Genomic DNA, 21,782 nt, shown 5'->3' on the forward strand with positions numbered 1-21,782 from the left:
GAATGTGCTGTAGATTGTTCTGTATAGCACCTTTTCGCAAAGGGTTCTATATAGCACCAAAAAGGGTTCTTTTCTGTTGTTACAATGTCAAGCGTGTAATAAGAGGAGAACTGTTTTTGGTGCTGTATGACACCAAATTTGCTGCCAGCTCCTGATATGGAGAGTGGTTCTCATTCACACAAGCACTTTAAGCTTGTGTGTGTTGGTTGTGTCGGTTCTTTTCAGACTTTTAAAAGGTTCTGTACATTTTGTACATCCCATTCACAAACAGTTCTTCAAAGAAACATCAACTGAAGGGCTTCTTAGGGAACCAAAAGTGGTTCTTTTATGGCAGAGGTTCTTAACCTGGGGGTCGGGACCCCTTTAGGGGGGACGGCGTGGTGTCAAGGGGGTCGCGGGAGTGGTGCTACAAGACGTCTACTCGACAGGCACAAATTCACTCTGCTGACTGGCTCCACCTACAGGCCGTGGAGGACAGGCTAATGCTGATTATACATTTCTATTATGTGAGCTCGTTGCTGAGGCAGGGAGTTGATTGACCGCTGGACTTGAAGCATAATTTCAGTGCCAGGCTGAGGATTTGTCGTTTGTGGAGAAATGCCAGTTAAGGAAATGCAGGCCTAGACAGAGAGCAGACTTGCTGTTTGATTATTCCTCTGTAATTTCTTTAATGGGTATACTGGTGTGTGTAGGGAGAGGGGCTGGAGGGAAGGGGCAGGTTGGCAAAGAGAGGGGCTGCAAAATATTTTAACCTCAAAAAAGGGTTGCACTGTGAAAAGGGTTAAGAGCCCCTGTCTGTGGCATCGCTCTAAATTTGGGCACATTTTTATTAAGATTTTACAAGATCTTAACCCTGTATTGCACAATGTTGCCTCAGGGCAACAAACTAATTTTCCTCACTTTACAAAAACCTTATACATATTTAAAGACAACATTAGGGTTAACAATGAAAAGAAGAGTTTAAGTCAATAAAAAGCATGTACTGAGTCATACTATCTCTTAGTGGGCACTTTAATACCTCTTTTTGATCATTCAGTATCAGTTTTTTTTGTTATAAGAATTTGCAGAAATGTTTGTTGCCTAGAAGCAACATTGCATGACAGTGGAAGGAATTTAGCCAGTCACAAGCCAGGTCTCACCACTTTAGAGAACACAGCTGTATATTATTTCTTCTCATTGTTGCACAATGTTGCCTCAAGGCAACATATTCCAAAAGGACCCCCGCACACATTATTATTTTTATTGTTTTTGAATTTAATATTCAGGTCCAAAAAAATAAATCAAGGACCATTTTATGCAAAAATCTACCGTATAAGTTTGTTATGTGATGACTGGCACGTCTGCGTATGTGTTTGTGTGTAGGTCGGTACTGGGAGATGGTGCAGCGGCTGAGGATTAACCAGTTCTATGGAGCTCCTACAGCTATCAGGCTGCTACTGAAGTACGACAAGACCTGGGTGACAAAGTACGACAGGTCTTCCCTCAAAACGCTTGGATCAGGTAAGACAGTGAACGTTTTGAAAACACCAGCTGTTATGATGGGTGGACCAGTAGAAATGGTCCAAAATAACTCAGAATAAAATCTTCTTACCTTAACTTGCATTTAAAAATAAGAACATTTTTCTCTGTTGTAATATTAGCATTTCTGAGATATGAGATTTTACAATGTTCAATACATGTCCTTGATTTACGTCTCTTGACAAAGGCTGATTGCTTGTCACTCAAAGTCATTATGTTTGCTGAACAAATATAGACAGTACTGTGTAAAAGTCAGAGACCACCATTAATTCATTCAATTTCCAGCAGTTAAGTACAAATGATCAAGTTACAAGACCTGGTAGACACAAAACTGCCCCCATCAGATAAACAGCACTTAAAACTTTCATCTCTGAGAGAGAGGAGAAAATCAAGCTGCTTCAGATCTGAAAACATCCACAGGTGTTTCTGTCCATCCTTCCACTGTGAAAAGACGACTCAGCGCTATGGGTTAATTCCATTTCACCCGTTATCCCTACCACTGAGCCCTTAGCCCTTGTTCACGTCTAAAGGGGTAGGGTGTCCCGATTTTAGTTGAGATAGAGGGGTAGAGAGAAGTGTTAGGGCTACATGGCCCTCCAGTTTTTTTTTCCAGAGACTCCAAACAGAGAGTTATGAGAGAAGAGAAAAACCAGCAAGATGGCCGAACAGGAGACCAAAGAAACCCACAAATGTGGGAATTTTCTTCATTAAAAAATTACGATAACTATTGTATTGTCTTAGTTTAATGTCATTGCAATGTATTATGGCTCGTTTTCTTCATAACAAGCAAAAAAATCACTAATAGTGTGCTGATGTCTCGGTAGCTAGCTAGATAAATTTCCCGTTCCACCTTAAAAGGTACCGTAGTACCGATACCTGAGGTTCCAGAATGTAACTGCTGCTCCATTTAAGGTGGAACGGGAAAAATCAAACAGGAAACTAGCGAATAGCTGACTTGAGCTTCGTATCACTGAAGAATTAGGGGTGGGCGGCCCTCTCTGAAGGCATATGATGTCCTAAATGTAACTAAAGCCCAGCAGTGAGGAGCTGAACTTTACCCTCCTCTGCTGTCACTGCAGACTGGCAGGGTTGCCTACAGAGCAGCGCTGGTAGCTGTTAATGAAGTAATGTTCTTTTATTTGAGGGATCTCATTTCATAGGGAAGATTTCAGTCACTACCACTTGTAACTCAGTTCCAAGGGGCAACGCGACACTCGAAAACAAGGGGTAGGGGTAAAAAGAAAAACAGCATTGGGCCTATGAGTCTGAAATGATGTGTAGCTGTCAAGAAGCCCTTACTGAGAAAAGGAAATAAACCAAAACAAAACTAAAAGAAGATAAAAATATGCCTGATAGTGAGAAAGGCAAAGAGCGGGCACAATAAATACGGGAAAAATAGTGTTTTCTACTTCCTGTGATCCAAGTAAATCCAAACACATTGAGTGGTGTGAGGTTCTGAGAACACCAGCAGCTTCTTTGTTTGATTCGCAAATACTCTTCTTGTTTGTCCGTCTCCTTTTCTCAGTAAGAGCTTCTTGACAGCTACACATCCTTTCAGACCCACAGCGCTGAGTCGTCTTCTCACAGTGGAAGGATGGACAGAAACACCTGTGGATGCTTTCAGATCTGAAGCAGCTTGATTTTCTCCTCTCTCTCAAAGATGAAAGGTTTAAGTACTGTTTATCTGATGGGGGCAGTTTTGGTGTCTACCAGGTCTTCCAGGTGGTTGTTAGGAGGCACATTTTCTCTGTATCTTTTAATCATTTTTTAAACTTTTTTTTTAAATTTCCACTTATTTTTCCTTTGATTTTTTCCCTGTCCTTCCTGTAAGTGGATTGTCTTGCATCTGATCTCCGCAGAAATATCTCCCATTTTGGATTAAACTAAATAAATGAAAGGTGGTCTTTCGCACAGTACTGTATATTTTGCTTATAAATTATTAAGTATTAAATGATATTGAGATTTTTATTTCATTTCATTCTGTTTCATTTCCTGCTCTCTGTAGTGGTTTTACTCATTCTGTTCATGTACGATGGCAACTTTCCACATTTGGAAAGGCTCTTACATAATTTCTGCTTGTTCTTGGCTTGTCCAAGTGGTCAAGTGATTTCTCTTGTAATTCAAGCGGCAGTTAACCGGTTCTGCTGAGGTTTTCATAAGAGCAGCACTTCCCATTTATCAAAGAGTCACAATGACTGGGTTCATCTTGTTTGACATGCAGTGGATATTTACTTGGATGTTAACGGGTCTGGACATAGAGACTTTGGGGTCAACATCAGAAATCCCTGATCCAGTGCCAGTGAAACTAGGGCACTCTGCAATTAGCAACTACACTGGGATCTCAGCTTTCCTGAGCTTTGCTGGAAGGGGGGTCTTTAAAGATGGGCAGTTTTTTTATATCTGAGGAGCAAGGCTGCTATGGAGAGATAAAGAGTCCTTGAACATTGTGTACTAGTGAGAAGCTTGACTGCTGAAGAGGACCTGTGCATTCATTAGCCAGAGAGCAGCCTGGGAACAACTACAACCCTTGGATTGCATGATGGAGTATTTTGAAAGAGTAATATGGTCTGAACTGCAGTTGCACAATATATCTTTTGTTGGCCGTTGCAGTATTTATATGCACAAATCTCACTGGTAACGAAGTAAATGTAATTTGTTACTGTATTTAAGTAGTTTTTTCGTGTATCTGTACTTTACTGAAGTTTTTCCATTTTGGGAGACTTTTTACTTTCACTCCACTACATTTCAGAGTCAAATATCTCACTTTTTACTCCACTACATTATGAGAAATCTGTCGTTCCTTTTGGTTTATGTGTGTATAAAAACGTAACATGTCAAAACAAAAGAAGCGCGAAGCAAAAACACCAATCAGGGCACAGCGGTCACTTTGTTTTGAGCTTGTTTTGACCTGTTGGTCATACCGACCCAGTGCAGCACACGGTTCAACGTCGTGCAGCAGTGTAAAATTTTGGGAGAGTCTATTCAACATAAATGATGAACTAACCTAACTTTGTGTAAACAGACCACAATATAGAAATATGTACACATATGCAGTTGTGACTGACGTGTCTTTATTCTGAATTTATACAAACACATTTCATTTTATAGTAAATTAGTTTTGGCTAGTTTATGTTTATGAACAGAGACCTACAGATGCAGTTTAGTAAAGGAAACTCATTTGTGAATCTGAGTTTAAAGTTTTTATTAAACTTAAACTTGTAACTAAGTTCAAATAAATCTTAAACTGAAACTTTGCTTGTTTGTAAATAGTGATTTCAGAGCCACTCAGTTCTACCTGATGGAAACTGTTTGTCTTCAGTGTTTTGTGCTTATGATAATTTTAATAGACATCAGCGTCACTAATTAATGACTCTATTAAAAGACTGTTTTATCAAGAGAGACACTGGAGTATTTTCACCTAAAATGAGTTAATGAAGCAGAGTCTTGTTACAAAAATGATAATAGGACATCAGAGTCATAATTAATCTTTTAGTACTTTCACTTTTGATACTTAAGTACATTTGAAGGCAAATACCTTTTGTCCTTTTACTCAAGTGGAGGTCTAAAGGGAGGAACTTCTACTTTTACTGGAGTAATATTTTACCTTGGGTCTCTCTACTTTAACTCAAGTACATGGTTTGTGTACTTCGTCCACCGCTGGTTAGGAGCATTCTGACCAACGTCAGATGTTCCAGGTAAGATGGGTGTTTTGATGAATCAAGGCGTTTTATTTGATTCAGCAAACATCAATAAGTAGTGCAGGCCGATCCATAATCATGTTACATCAAGGTTTCACTAGTGTGTTTTAATATATCGCAAGGCATATTGCAGTTGCAATACATAGCAATAAAATCTAATTAGCCTGTATTAGCCTGACTTGTCAGCTTATCTTCTACTCATTTTCAACACCCTTAAAAAGTAGGTTATTACTGTGTCGTCCCCAGACATTAACTTCCGCTGAAATCAGGTAATATCCAGAAATTTTCATACCTTCATGCTGTTTGTCTTTGCAGTGGGAGAACCCATCAATCGTGAAGCATGGGAGTGGTTTTATGAAGTGGTGGGAGATAGACGATGCCCCCTAGTGGACACCTGGTGGCAGACAGGTAATGAGAGCACACGTAAATAGGAGAGACTCTATGACCCCTCAGTACTATACCGTTCAGACAGGATTCGTTTTTGATGCGGGGTGATGATAATTTTACCCCAGGACGTCTGTGTTTATCACAAGGTAAGAAATCTGTATGAATTTAAAGAGATGGGAGTGGCTACTCGATTTACACACTGCCTTTACTCCAAAACAAGAGTAGAAAACGTGAAAACACTGACTTTAGGCACTATTTAGTTTACCTTAACCATCTATATCACTGTCTTCAGTGTGTGGAAATTCACATCCGACCCTGACGCATAAAATCTTGGACTGGGGTGGGCGATATAACGATAATTTAGCGTTATTGTGATGAATTGTCACAATGCAAAGTTCTGTGCATATCGTGGATATCGTCAACTGCATGTTTCATTACAAAATGAGCATAATTAGGCCTGTTTAATTGCATTTAGAGCAGTGCAGTTTGTAAAACACTGAATAAAAATCATTGTAGTTGTTGGTTTATTATTCTTATTACAGTATTTTTATTTGTGGCACTACAGGTTATATTTTGTCTGTTCCAACATACTTAGTTTTTCTGAGATTTAGATTTTTTTTCTGAGATTAAAAAAAAAGTATTGTAATATATATTTTTGCCATATCACCCAGCCCCATGATGAACTTTTTTCTGTCTTTTTACATGTTTTCATGTTGAGAGATGTAAATCCGATGTAGATCAGTACATATCAGCTTGATTTGAGCCACAGAAACACAAGTAAATGCTTCGAGCTCATTTTCCACAGACTAGCTAGTGTTTTTCACAAACCGGTCGATTTGCAGAGGATTAATAGTTTAGGGTCGTTTCCACAGCAGTCTGTAAATGATGCTGACATGACGGGATTCAAATCACTAAGAAACACCAAAATAATGGCCTCACTTCCTCATGAAAAACTAATCCTGTCCCAGCGATATTTAAGAAGAGCCTAAACCACAGTGTTTGATTGTCTACATGGTCAGCTTTTTCCCTCCAGAGTTGATTTGGATTTAGCCTTAGCTCTGTTTAAGTCTGATCTTTTCAGTTGTATAATAAAGCCTCTGAGTAATAGATGATCTGCTTTTATTGAATTATTAAAGCAATACCTCACACTCCAAAAATGCAAACTGTGCTAAAAATGTTATAAAATAAAGTAAATGCCATGGTTTTAACTATTAAAATGAGATTGTGCTAAACGATCCCTACAGGCTTTCATTCACTGGTAGTCACGTTAGCGCTTTTTTGATGAATTATTACACATATTTCACATTTGCTCCCTTGCAGAGACGGGAGGAGTGTGCATTGCCCCTCGTCCAGCCGAGAAAGGAGCTGAGATCCGGCCTGCTATGGCCATGAGGCCTTTCTTTGGTATCCAGCTCACTTTAATGGGAGAGAAGGTAACATCTGCTTTACTGGGTTGATTAGTTTCTAAAAGGGCTGAGGATTTGCATGTATTTTACTCCAGGATTTTTCCAGGATTACGAGTTATTTTCATTTGTTTTCTTGGGATACCGAAATGTCATTATCACAGCAAATGAATGTTGTTTTCCAAAGATCCCAAGAAAACTACATTTGCTGTGTTGGGAAGATGATATGAATAACACCAGATCTCTACACTGTTAGAAATAAAGGTTCTGTACAGGTACATTTTTTTGCTCATCAAAGTTTAAACAGTGTAAATGTTTCCTCAAAGGTACAACAGTGGTTTTAAGGTCTGATTGTGAACCTTAAATACATTTTTTCTAGGTGAAAAGATTTGCATGTGTTTTTCGCAGATATCTTACTCGATATCTTCATAACTGAATGTTTTAAAACAGAACAGTAAAGTAAAAGTCCTGGAGGCGAGACGGGGGGTGTGGAGTCAGTACAGCTTAGAACATATCATTTCAGTGGATTATGGAACAGTTATGTTCCCTGACAAAAGGTACTGAGATGGACCCTTGAGGGTCCCACCCCAGTGACAAGAGCGGCATTGCCCCAGTGACAGTTTAGTACCTTTATTTGAGAGTGTAGAAAACAAATGAAAATCTGTTATCACAGAAAACATGTAAAACTACGGCCCTTTAGGGCTTCCATACTTGTCTGAGGTTAAGACCTGATGTTATTTGACGATGTACTTCGTTAACAGTAGGGCTGTCAAACAAACAAACCACAAAAAGAAATCATGATTAATCGTTTTGTGTAGTATATCAACGCAGGATTTACATGAGCCTTTTTTTGCTGTTGCTTTTGTTAGTTTGCTGCTCATTGATTGATCCTTAGGTCTCCTGCTTATTGTCCAGCATAGCCTGCTGAAGGTACTGAAGGTGTAACTAGCCATTTAAAAACTGTATATGCATGAGAGGATAGAATCGCAGCAACATACTGATGGTTTGAAGGGTCCAACTAGAAACGATTAGTGGCGTTAATAATTTATCATTTTAATGCGCTATTAAAACGTTAACCATTAACTCAATTAATATGTTATCAACATTTTCAGCCTGATGATCTTTGATCTTTATGGGTTTTCTCAGCTCTAGTTCTGATGACCTTTTATGTGCACAGTTGTCAGGCTTTTCCTGCTGGTAATGCATCCCAATCCAACTCAAGAGTAGTTTGTTTATAATTGAAACAGGTGTTGGAGGAGGAACCATGCAGTGGTCAGGGCAACCTCTGTTTAATAAATGACTGTATTTAGAGAGCTGTTCATTTATTATCTTGCATCTGATAAGATTATAGTTTTCTACTCATTATTTTTCCTGATGTGAAAGAAGAGGCTAGTCTCAAAAAAATGCACTGACCACCCCAGAGTCCAGACCTCAACATCACTGTGTGTTTGGGATTACTTGGATTGTGAGAAGCAGAAAGTGCAGCCAACTTCTAAGACTGAACTTTGGAGACATGGAAAAATATCCCTGTAGATTTCTTTGAGAAACTGAAAGTGAGTCTCCTGAAAAGAATGGAAGCGGCAATAAAGGGTAAAGACTGGACACAGTAAACACTGAAGAATATAATGTTGATGCTTCTGTTTCGTTTTCTGTTAAATATGCTTTCTGCTTTTTTCTGACACTGAAAAATAACTTGGCTGTTTTAACTGGAAATGAAATGAATGAGGGGGTCTGACGTTTGCACAGTGCTCCATATCCCGGCCTGCCTGCATCACTGTTGTTGTCCATGTCTGATGAATGATGATTCAGATTGTCGAAAGACTTCTTTGTCCACCTTCGGAATGCTGGCCATAAGTGGGCAGTGTCCTTTTGTCCTCATATTCCAGCGTAGCGATAAAAGCCACTGCATAATCTGGAAGAGTTCCAGCTCTAAGAGGAAGTCACTCGTGTCCACACTCAACTGCCGTCTCGTAGCGCTGAACATATCACATGCCAGCCGGGAGGAACTAAAACGTGGGCGTTGTCTGGACACTGAGTGTGTTGTGAAAGGACTGGAATTGTAGACTAGAAGACATTTTGTTTTGCTGGGCTTTTCGGCTTCATCTTTTATTTTCGTGCCAACAGGGGGAGACCATAACAGGAAATGATGTCAGCGGAGCTCTGTGCATCAGCAAGCCATGGCCTGGCATGGCCAGAACCATATTTGGAGACCACCAGAGATTTGTAGATGCGTACTTTAGACCCTTTCCTGGTGAGTGCACTCCTGGGGTTTACTCTGATCTTGTGATTCCTCCTTTTAAAGCGAAAAGAACCCTTTTGAGTGCTATATAGAATCTTTTTCAAAACGGTTCTCTATAGAACCATCTGTAGCACATTCATGCATGTTTTCCATCTATCCGAAGAACCAGTTCATGATGCAAAGAACCGTTTAATCATGCAAAGGGCTCTTTGAATGTTCATGGTTCAATATGGAACCATTTTCTTTACTAAAGAACCTTTAAAGAACCATCTTTTTTTAAGAGTGTAGTTTGAGGCAGTTGTGTGATGCAGCTTGTATGATGCTAATCTAGTGGTTTCGAGCTTCTGTTACTGAGCTGACTACATTAGCCTCATTGCTCCAGTGCAACACTATGGCCCCATCCCATTTCACCCCTCGCCCCTACCTCTTAACCCTTAGCCCTCTGTTTTTTGCGCACTCACGTCTAGGGGTAGGGTGTCCCGATTCTTGTTCAGATAGAGGGGGAGGGTGAAGTGTTAGGGCTACATGATCCTCCAAACAGAGGTTTTTCAGAGACTCCAAACAGAGAGTTATGAGGAAAAAAAGAAAAACCAGCAAGATGGAGAACAAGAGACCAAAGAAACCCACAAATGTGAGAATTTTCTCTGTTAAAAATTACGATAATCACTGTTTTATCTTAGTTTAATGTCATTTCAGTGTATTATGGTCGTTTTCTTCATAACAAGCATAAAAAATCGCTAATAGCATGTTAATGTCTCGGTAGCTATCTAGCTAACTTTCCCATTCCACCTTAAATAGTCCAGCAGCTCTGACGCCTGAGGCGCCAGAATGTAACTGCTGCACCATTTAAGGTGGAAAGGGAAAATTCAAACAAGAAGCTGGTGAATAACTGACTTCGTCTTCATATCACTGAAGAATTGGTGGTGGGTGATAATAAATAATTGCCCCCCTCTTTGAAGGCATATGATGCCCTAAATGTAACTAAAGCCCAGCAGTGCGGAGCTGAACTTCACCCTTCTCTACTGTCACTGAAGACGGGCCGGGTCGCCTACAGAGCAGCGCTGGTAGCTGTTAATGAATTTTTTTTAATTTGAGGGTCCCGTTTCGTAGGGCAAGATTTCAACCACTACCCTTTGTAACTCAGTTCCAAGGGGTTAGGGTGACACTCGAAAACAAAGGGTTGGGGTAAAAAGAAGAAATGGGATAGGGCCTAAGTGTCGGCTGTTCAACTTCCTTTAGGAAATACTGTGTAAATGAGATTTTTGGCTTTAAAATTGCTTTAAAGCTTCTATTTCAAGTGTTTGGACTTCATAAGCGTAAATCTTAATAGGTAAAGTTGATCAAAGAGGTAAGAACTGATTTTGCTGGTAGGTCATTATTTTACCGGTGATGGAGCGTGCCGCTCTGAGGAAGGATACTACCAGATAACCGGACGGATGGATGACGTCATCAACATCAGCGGCCATCGACTGGGCACTGCCGAGATAGAGGATGTCCTGGTGAGAACCAGAGGTCTTTAATGATCCTTTAACAGTCTTTAATGATGAATAATCTCATATCTCAGTCGCTGGTTTGATGTTTTTTTATGCAGGATGAACACCCAGACGTTCCAGAGACTGCAGTTGTTGGCATTTTTCATGACATTAAAGGAGAGGGTAAGAGACGTATCACAGCTCACTGAAAGGGGAATTCCACCAAGCTTTCAAAATTTCTGCATAATTAAATGGTTAATTTAAACAGTGTCATTCAGAGTGGTTTGATGTGAAGTGCTGTATTCTACAGTCATACCGAGTTGATGTTCACAGTGGTGGTGATAGGAACCAGACGTTTGAACGCTGTAATACATCTAAAAGCTCCTTCACAGAAAGTCTGCATGAAACGCCTGAGGCCTGAGATGCTGTGAAATAAATTTAGATATTTTGCCTAAAGTGTATTTTTGAAAGCCGTTCATGGTGGAGAGGTACATGCAGGGTGTTGTATGGCAAAATAGTCACCAAAGAAACTTATTCTTTTCAGATTTGCCAGTATTTAACCATCAGAATTACATATAAAAACTCAGAAGACACTTGTGGTTTTGGATAGTAAATAAAATGCATATTTGCATTGTAGACCTCATTGCATCACGACCCCTGGTTCTTATCACCACCACTGTAGACAAATCATGAGTTGGGATTCTACCCAAACTTACAAAAAGGCACCATTTTCAAGATTTGTATCTCGTTTAAGAAGCTGCAGAATTTTGCAGTGTCTTTGGTAAGTACGTGAAAAACTGCGGTCGGTTTCAATAAAGAAAATCTTCTTAAATAACACTTAAGAAAAAAAGAGATACGTTCTTCAGAAACCTTAAGACTTTTCTCTGTTTCTTTCTTATGTTTCTATGTTTCTCTTAAGAACAATTATGAGAGCAAGTGGTATTTTTAAAAAAATATGCTCTTAAATATTTTCTTAAACTCATGACAGTCTCACACTGACAGAGTAAAGCTCTTAAACTATAAAGGAAACAATGAACGTTTTTTTATTTTCGTAAGAGAATAAAAAGACCTTCTTTAAGACAATATTTCAGAACTTCAAGTATTGAGAGCTTCATATTTTTATGAACCTCTTAGTGTTTGTCTTAAGGTCCTTCATGCGTTTTTCATAGGGAAGCTTTTGTGAAATCAGCTCCTGAATTTCGAAAGTGGAATCTTGATTCTATACCAAATCTACACCATCATAATGCATAATTACATTTCTGTTGAGATTGTTTAAATACGATGGACAAAAGTGTAAAAACGTAAGCGACTGTATTTTAACACAGTGTGCCTGAATTTTGCGTTGAAACTCTGTTATGTCTGTGTATCATTAGATCAATTCTGGTGAGCTGATTCCACCTAGTGGCTGTTTTGGGGTACAAAACAAAAAACAGGATGAACTGAGAAAGTAGAATTGCATGACTGCTCAAAAGTTTGGAATCACTTGGTATATTAGTACGTTTTTTAGGTACAACAATAACTTGTACAGTGAAGTTTTGAATGTTATAAACTAGACACCAAATGGTATTTTAATATGTTTGATATTTAGAATATTAAAAAAAAACAAGAACAATGTATTAAAACATAAATCATATACTGTAATTTTTCATTTACAGTAACTCTTGTTAGGTTTTCTGCCTTAAGATTTGATCATTTGAAATCTGAGGCATTCTGGGTTTTAATGTTGTTTAACTTAAATTTTTATGCTGTACGGTTTTCTGAGTCATTTTAGAAGTTTTTTCTATCTGTCTGTCTGTCTATCTATCCATTTATTTGCAGTTGTTTTTATACAGCTGAAATCATTGATTCTAAGCTTTTGAAGAAGTTAAGCTGTGTGTATCACAATATGTAGTTTTTCTGAGGTTTGATAAGTTGGAACAGACAAAAAAGCCCTAGTAGTGCCAAATTAACAAAATACCAGTGAAAACCTGTACAGCACTGTGCGTTTTCAGCTCATGGTAACACATCATAATTCCCTTTCTCTCCTCAGTGCCGTTTGCCTTTGTGGTGTTGAAGGAGAGCACTGCTAAAACTCAGGAAGCTGTGGTTGAGGAACTGAGACAGCTGGTGGCCTCTAAAATTGCTAAATACGCTGTGCCTGACCATTTCTTGGTATGTATAGGCATGACACAGATTTCACCCATACACTAGTATAAAAGTTAATATTTATAGATATGGATGTGATACAGTATTATAAAGTTAGTATTTATGAACAGTGATGTGATACAGTTGTATAGAAGTTAGTATTTATGGATATGGATGTGATACATTAGTGTAAAGGTTAGTATTTATGGACAGTGATGTTATACAGTAGTATAAAAGTAGGTATTTATGGACAGTGATGTTGTACAGTAGTATAAAAGTTGGTATTTATGGACAGTGATGTTATACAGTAGTATAAAAGTAGGTATTTATGGACAGTGATGTTGTACAGTAGTATAAAAGTTCGTATTTATGGAAATGGATGTGATGTATTAGTATAAAAGTTAGTATTTATAGATTTGGATGTGATACATTAGTATAAATGTTAGTATTTATGGTTGTAGATGTGATACATTAGTATAAAAGGTTATGGATAGTGATGTGATACAGTATTATAAAGTTAGTATTTATGGAAATGGATGTGATACAGTATTATAAATTTGGCATTTATGGACAGTGATGTGATACAGTATTATAAAGTTAGTATTTATGGATATGGATGTGATGCAGTAACATAGCTGAATGAATCCTTGCATGATTAAAGGGTTCTTTGCATTATGAAATGGTTCTTCAGGTTGATGGAGAATGTGCTGTAGATTGTAAAGATTTTTGGTGCTATATAGAACCATCCACAGCACCTCGTCTATCAGTCTAAAGAACCATTTCACAATGCAAAGAAGCTTTTAATCATGCAAAGGGTCCTTTGAGTGTTCGTGGTTCGATCTAGAACCATTTTCTTTACTAAAGAACCCTTGACCAACCATCATTTTTAGGAGCGCAGCGTTTGAAACATCTCTCATGTCCTTGCATCTCAGGTGGTAAAGCGACTTCCGAAGACACGGTCGGGGAAGATCATGAGGAGGATACTGCGGAAGGTTGCCATGGATCAAGCAGACAGTCTTGGAGACGTCTCCACTTTGGATGACCCTTCCGTCGTCACAGAGATCGTCCAGGCACACAAACTTTACAGCAGCCAGTCAGCCAAGGCATGAAAGCGTTGGAGCATTCCTTAATATGATATGTAAGCCATATGAAAATCACGTGAACAAATAGTCCACAGTGTGTTTGAGGAATGTGATTAAGGGAAGAAATGCAATAATTCCATCCACAGGCCTCAGATGTTCACTGTCGGTGTTGAATTAACCAACACTGGTGCTTCTAACTAGGATCACCACTGTTAATTATGCTAGTCATTTAGTAACTGAGCCTTTACAAGAGAAACGAGAGAAATGCAACTGACTGAAGATTAACAAACCATGCACACCCTTTCAGAGATCCCAAAGTACCTTTTTGAAAAAAAAATAGACTTTAAAATGTAAAACCACTGTGTGACACATGCAGTCCTATAGCAAAAGTTGCATGCCCTATAATTCCACATTTTGTTGAAAATAAGTGGACACATCTACAGAGAACACACTTCTGCACATTTTAATGCTCAATTACTGTTTATTTGCTGAATTTAATATGTTGGGGAAACAAATAAAACATAAAATATGCCCTCTGGCACATTTTAGATATGAGTTTTTTCCAATATGCAAAAAAATAGAAATTATGCACTAAAATTAGCAGGAAAATGGCATATTTAAGTGTGTCCCCTGTGAGGATGTGTTCATTTATTTTCATTTGGAAAATCTACAAATCATATCATTTATGACCCTGGGGGTGTTTTTTATAAATGGGTGTCCAGTAGGAGAATTTAACACATACATTAATATCATACAAACCACCAATTAATTATTGCCAATTTTTTGAAAGGGTAATTTTTTTAAAAGTGATTTTTTTTAAACTATTAATCGTAACAGCCCTGTTTGCAGCGCACAATAATATATTTCAAACAGTGTGAATTTTACAGTACCGATACGGACCTGCTCTAATGTGCCATTACGCCTTTTTATGTCAGTGATGTCCAAATCTGCTCAAACCCACTCGGTTCAGGTCATAAAAGTGTTTGATCATTAGCTGAATTGTGGTATCAGAGCAGATAAAACACTAAATCCTGCAGAGCTGTGCCAACCTAGACTGGTTTTGGATACTGTCAGTTGTACAGAATGCAGTCTGCTTTTAGGACGTCAGCTGTGAATTAAACTGTTCTAGAGAAAATGGGCTTCTTTAGGTGATAAAACAGGGAATATTTTAACCACCCAGAGTGTTCTTGTGCCTTATGGAGCTGAACTGCCACGTCTCAGAAAATCGTCCAGCTATAATGCTAAAATATAATAAACTGCAATCATGAGTAGAATTATGTTTAATCACTATCGGAACAAAACTTTGTATCTCTGAAATGGTAATTTTACAGGAGAAGAATAAAGCCTTCCTAACTTTTAATGTAAGTTAATGTAAATATAATTTTGGACCACTTCTGTTTGCCCATTCATCATGATTTTTTTATGCAGTGGACAGGTCAGCTGGTGTTTTCTAATTATGTAAGAAAAGTAAAAAAAAAAAGAAAATAGATACAAGGTTTTGTTCCTGCAGCTGCGATTTGCTCCTTCGGTTAAAATGCATCACTTGCCATCATTCACTGCTATATAGAAGATGGAACTGTTCAAATGTGGCTGTTTCAACAAAGGTCCATGTATTATGATCTCAGCAGATCAGACTGTGTCAGGAATATTGCATCAGTATTTGTAATGCTTTTCCACTCTTGCTTGTACAAATTAAATGTGAACAGAATGTCTTTTCTAAGTTCAAGTGCTCTTTTGTGGTTTTTATCACAGCTCAAACGCACAAGGTCTCAAAAATATAGCTTTTTCGCCTTTTGGCACGCAAGCTTTGGTGCTTTGCATGGGTGATACTTTGGCTGACTAGCAATTATCGGACATTAGAAGAGGTCAGAGGTAATGTGATGTCACAAGAATGGTATAGAACAGTGTGGCCGCTTTTCCACTATCGAGCCAAATGGTTCTCTGGGCCGTACAGGGCCGTTCTGCAGTGGTCCGGACTCGTGAGACAGGTTACGGTTTCTGATTCCATCTGTTGTACCACTAAATCAGAACCAGCAAATACCCAATAAATAATCATTGGTGGACAGTAACGAAGTAAATGTAATTCGTTACTTTACTTAAGTATTTTTTTAGTGTATCTGTACTTTACTGAAGTATTTTCCATTTTTTAATTTCACTCCAGTACATTTCAAAGTCAAATATCTTACTTTTTACTCCTGGTTTATGTGTGTATAAAAACATAATGTCAAAACGAAAGAAGTGAGAAGCAAAAACACCAATCAGGGCACAGCGGTCACTTTGCTTTGAGCTTGTTTTGACCTGTTGGTCATACCGACCCAGTGCAGCACACGGTTCAACATCAGTGCAGCAGCGTAAAATTTTGGGAGAGTCTATTCAACATAAATGATGAACTAACCTAACTTTGTGTAAACAGACCACAATATAGAAATATGTACACATATGCAGTTGTGACTGACGGGTCTTTATTCTGAATTTATACAAACACATTTCATTTTATAGTAAATTTGTTTTGTCTAGTTTATGTTTATGAACAGAGACCTACAGATGCAGTTTAGTAAAGGAAACTCATTTGTGAATCTGAGTTTAAAACAAGTTTTTATTAAACTTAAACTGTAACTAAGTTGCAAATAAATCTTAAACTGAAACTTTGCTTGTTTGTAAATAGTGATTTCAGAGCCACTCAGTTCTACCTGATGGAAACTGTTTGCCTTCAGTGTTTTGTGCTTATGATGATTTTAATAGACATCAGCGTCACTAATTAATGACTCTATTAAAAGACTGGTTTACCAAGAGTGACACTGAGTATTTTCACCTAAAATGAGTTAATGAAGCGAGTCTTATTACAAAAATGATAACAGGACATTCATAATTAATCTATTAGTACTTTCACTTTTGATACTTAAGTACATTTGAAGGCAAATACCTTTGTCCTTTTACTCAAGTGGAGGTCTAAAGGGAGAAACTTCTACTTTTACTGGAGTAATATTTTACCTTGGGTCTCTCTACTTTAACTCAAGTACATGGTTTGTGTACTTCGTCCACCACTGTAAATAATACACAAACAAGTGGCTAACTGCTAACAGGCTTATAGCCATGCACACACCACCCACCACAAAACACGTTTGATTCCGTCTGTCACTCCAACTCCAGTCTTTCGCCGAGCTCTTCTTTATCTGCTAAACAGGTGTTATTTGAGCATCAGTCACTGAAACAGCCTGTACTGTGGTGGGTTTGACCTGTGGACAGAGAACTAGCCACATTAGCATTAGTGTTGGATCTCTTCAGCTATGCTAAGTCAGCTAGGAGAGAAGAGCCGACTAGTTTTAGGTTAGCTAGCTAGGAGGCTTCAGCTCCAGACACCAGAGAACAGGTTTAGTTTCGGCTTTCTGTCTCTCTGACACCAGCTGCTCGACTTCACTTCCTCAGAGCTGAGTTCTGATCTAAACTTGCCTCAGTAAAGCTTTTGTTAGTCAGAATCAAACCTGTTCTGTGGTGAGCAGAGCAGACAGCATGCTAGCTAAGCTAATGTGTACTAGTTACCAGTGGTGGACAGTAACGAAGTAAATGTAATTCGTTTCTGTACTTAAGTAGTTTTTTCGTGTATCTGTACTTCACTGAAGTTTTTCCATTTGGGTGACTTTTCCACTCCACTACATTTCAGAGTCAAATATCTCACTTTTTACTCCTCTACATTATGAGAAATCTGTCGTTCCTTTTGGTTTATGTGTGTATAAAAAACGTAACATGTCAAAACAAAAGAAGCGCGAAGCAAAAACACCAATCAGGGCACAGCGGCACTTTGTTTTGAGTTTGTTTTGACCCGTTGGTCATACCGACCCAGTGCAGCACACGGTTCAACATCAGTGCAGCAGCGTAAAATTTTGGGAGAGTCTATTCAACATAAATGATGAACTAACCTAACTTTGTGTAAACAGACCACAATATAGAAATATGTACACATATGCAGTTGTGACTGACGGGTCTTTATTCTGAATTTATACAAACACATTTCATTTTATAGTAAATTTGTTTTGTCTAGTTTATGTTTATGAACAGAGACCTACAGATGCAGTTTAGTAAAGGAAACTCATTTGTGAATCTGAGTTTAAAACAAGTTTTTATTAAACTTAAACTGTAACTAAGTTGCAAATAAATCTTAAACTGAAACTTTGCTTGTTTGTAAATAGTGATTTCAGAGCCACTCAGTTCTACCTGATGGAAACTGTTTGCCTTCAGTGTTTTGTGCTTATGATGATTTTAATAGACATCAGCGTCACTAATTAATGACTCTATTAAAAGACTGGTTTACCAAGAGTGACACTGAGTATTTTCACCTAAAATGAGTTAATGAAGCGAGTCTTATTACAAAAATGATAACAGGACATTCATAATTAATCTATTAGTACTTTCACTTTTGATACTTAAGTACATTTGAAGGCAAATACCTTTGTCCTTTTACTCAAGTGGAGGTCTAAAGGGAGAAACTTCTACTTTTACTGGAGTAATATTTTACCTTGGGTCTCTCTACTTTAACTCAAGTACATGGTTTGTGTACTTCGTCCACCACTGTAAATAATACACAAACAAGTGGCTAACTGCTAACAGGCTTATAGCCATGCACACACCACCCACCACAAAACACGTTTGATTCCGTCTGTCACTCCAACTCCAGTCTTTCGCCGAGCTCTTCTTTATCTGCTAAACAGGTGTTATTTGAGCATCAGTCACTGAAACAGCCTGTACTGTGGTGGGTTTGACCTGTGGACAGAGAACTAGCCACATTAGCATTAGTGTTGGATCTCTTCAGCTATGCTAAGTCAGCTAGGAGAGAAGAGCCGACTAGTTTTAGGTTAGCTAGCTAGGAGGCTTCAGCTCCAGACACCAGAGAACAGGTTTAGTTTCGGCTTTCTGTCTCTCTGACACCAGCTGCTCGACTTCACTTCCTCAGAGCTGAGTTCTGATCTAAACTTGCCTCAGTAAAGCTTTTGTTAGTCAGAATCAAACCTGTTCTGTGGTGAGCAGAGCAGACAGCATGCTAGCTAAGCTAATGTGTACTAGTTACCAGTGGTGGACAGTAACGAAGTAAATGTAATTCGTTTCTGTACTTAAGTAGTTTTTTCGTGTATCTGTACTTCACTGAAGTTTTTCCATTTGGGTGACTTTTCCACTCCACTACATTTCAGAGTCAAATATCTCACTTTTTACTCCTCTACATTATGAGAAATCTGTCGTTCCTTTTGGTTTATGTGTGTATAAAAAACGTAACATGTCAAAACAAAAGAAGCGCGAAGCAAAAACACCAATCAGGGCACAGCGGCACTTTGTTTTGAGTTTGTTTTGACCCGTTGGTCATACCGACCCAGTGCAGCACACGGTTCAACATCAGTGCAGCAGCGTAAAATTTTGGGAGAGTCTATTCAACATAAATGATGGACTAACCTAACTTTGTGTAAATAGACCACAATATAGAAATATGTACTCATATGCAGTTGTGACTGACGGGTCTTTATTCTGAATTTATACAAACACATTTCATTTTATAGTAAATTTGTTTTGGCTAGTTTATGTTTATGAACAGAGACCTACAGATGCAGTTTAGTAAAGGAAACTCATTTGTGAATCTGAGTTTAAAACAAGTTTTTATTAAACTTAAACTGTAACTAAGTTGCAAATAAATCTTAAACTGAAACTTTGCTTGTTTGTAAATAGTGATTTCAGAGCCACTCAGTTCTACCTGATGGAAACTGTTTGCCTTCAGTGTTTTGTGCTTATGATGATTTTAATAGACATCAGCGTCACTAATTAATGACTCTATTAAAAGACTGGTTTACCAAGAGTGACACTGAGTATTTTCACCTAAAATGAGTTAATGAAGCGAGTCTTATTACAAAAATGATAACAGGACATTCATAATTAATCTATTAGTACTTTCACTTTTGATACTTAAGTACATTTGAAGGCAAATACCTTTGTCCTTTTACTCAAGTGGAGGTCTAAAGGGAGAAACTTCTACTTTTACTGGAGTAATATTTTACCTTGGGTCTCTCTACTTTAACTCAAGTACATGGTTTGTGTACTTCGTCCACCACTGTAAATAATACACAAACAAGTGGCTAACTGCTAACAGGCTTATAGCCATGCACACACCACCCACCACAAAACACGTTTGATTCCGTCTGTCACTCCAACTCCAGTCTTTCGCCGAGCTCTTCTTTATCTGCTAAACAGGTGTTATTTGAGCATCAGTCACTGAAACAGCCTGTACTGTGGTGGGTTTGACCTGTGGACAGAGAACTAGCCACATTAGCATTAGTGTTGGATCTCTTCAGCTATGCTAAGTCAGCTAGGAGAGAAGAGCCGACTAGTTTTAGGTTAGCTAGCTAGGAGGCTTCAGCTCCAGACACCAGAGAACAGGTTTAGTTTCGGCTTTCTGTCTCTCTGACACCAGCTGCTCGACTTCACTTCCTCAGAGCTGAGTTCTGATCTAAACTTGCCTCAGTAAAGCTTTTGTTAGTCAGAATCAAACCTGTTCTGTGGTGAGCAGAGCAGACAGCATGCTAGCTAAGCTAATGTGTACTAGTTACCAGTGGTGGACAGTAACGAAGTAAATGTAATTCGTTTCTGTACTTAAGTAGTTTTTTCGTGTATCTGTACTTTACTGAAGTTTTTCCATTTGGGTGACTTTTCCACTCCACTACATTTCAGAGTCAAATATCTCACTTTTTACTCCTCTACATTTTGAGAAATCTGTCATTCCTTTTGGTTTATGTGTGTATAAAAAACGTAACATGTCAAAAACACCAATCAGGGCACAGCGGTCACTTTGCTTTGAGCTTGTTTTGACCTGTTGGTCATACCGACCCAGTGCAGCACACGGTTCAATGTCAGTGCAGCAGTGTAAAATTTTGGGAGAGTCTATTCAACATAAATGATGGACTAACCTAACTTTGTGTAAATAGACCACAATATAGAAATATGTACTCATATGCAGTTGTGACTGACGTGTCTTTATTCTGAATTTATACAAACACATTTCATTTTATAGTAAATTTGTTTTGGCTAGTTTATGTTTATGAACAGAGACCTACAGATGCAGTTTAGTAAAGGAAACTCATTCCTGAACCTGAGTTTGAAGCAAGTTTTTATTCAATTTAAACCTGTTAAAATTCAAACTAATTTTGCACTCTGGTTATCAGCACCATTTAATATTAAAAATTTGTGTGAGATTGAAGCTTTGACATTTATTGAATAGTGGGTTTAAAATCATGCACTGCTTCCATTTATTAGGAACTTATTTGATTTATTTTCAAGTTTGAAATCATGCAGCGCACAATACTGACATAAACATAGACCAGTCAGCAGACAGCTATGTCGTTACATCATCCCACCGAATGGTTCTGTGGCCCCGAGAACTGTTAGCTAACAGTGCCAAAGAAAAAACAGCTGAGCCCAGTTTTAAAGCATTCCGTGTCGAACTGTGGTCATGTGGAAAAGCCACTGGAACGGTTACCCTCCGTGCTCAGAACCGTTCGGCCCTGCGGTGGAAAAGAGGCCTATGATTCTAAGAGTGCAGAATTAAGTGGAGCCTCGTGGAAAATCTGAATATGGGCTCATTCAGAAGTGTTATACAATATTTTGAGTAAATAATGGTTCCTACAACTTAAAAATGATGCTCAAATTGTTGATGTCCATAGGTGTAACGCCATATATACAGCAGAAAAGAACTGTAAATAGAGGACATTGTCCTCAGGGTGAATCTGCAGATGCAGAGGTGTGACAGTTCAATTAATACCTCTGCTAAGAGTCGCACACTTCAAAAATGTAAAAATGTTACCATGCCGATCCAACTAAACTCTAGA

The 21,782-nt window shown here is 38.4% G+C and overlaps 1 protein-coding gene across 1 annotated transcript in view; it reads left to right on the forward strand.

Moving 5' to 3' along the window:
- Positions 1–15,643, forward strand: part of acss1 (acyl-CoA synthetase short chain family member 1) — a 38,857-nt gene extending 23,214 nt beyond the window's left edge. The window contains exons 6-13 of the mRNA XM_036593606.1: positions 1,363–1,500; positions 5,532–5,624; positions 6,924–7,036; positions 9,131–9,257; positions 10,617–10,744; positions 10,837–10,900; positions 12,747–12,868; positions 13,774–15,643. Coding sequence (XP_036449499.1) covers positions 1,363–1,500; positions 5,532–5,624; positions 6,924–7,036; positions 9,131–9,257; positions 10,617–10,744; positions 10,837–10,900; positions 12,747–12,868; positions 13,774–13,950 — 962 coding nt within the window. The 3' untranslated portion in view covers positions 13,951–15,643. The remainder of the gene's footprint in view (positions 1–1,362; positions 1,501–5,531; positions 5,625–6,923; positions 7,037–9,130; positions 9,258–10,616; positions 10,745–10,836; positions 10,901–12,746; positions 12,869–13,773) is intronic.
- The last annotated feature ends 6,139 nt before the right edge of the window (positions 15,644–21,782 follow it).

This window comes from Colossoma macropomum, unplaced genomic scaffold, assembly GCF_904425465.1.
Source record: "Colossoma macropomum unplaced genomic scaffold, Colossoma_macropomum, whole genome shotgun sequence".
NCBI classification, from domain to species: domain Eukaryota; kingdom Metazoa; phylum Chordata; class Actinopteri; order Characiformes; family Serrasalmidae; genus Colossoma; species Colossoma macropomum.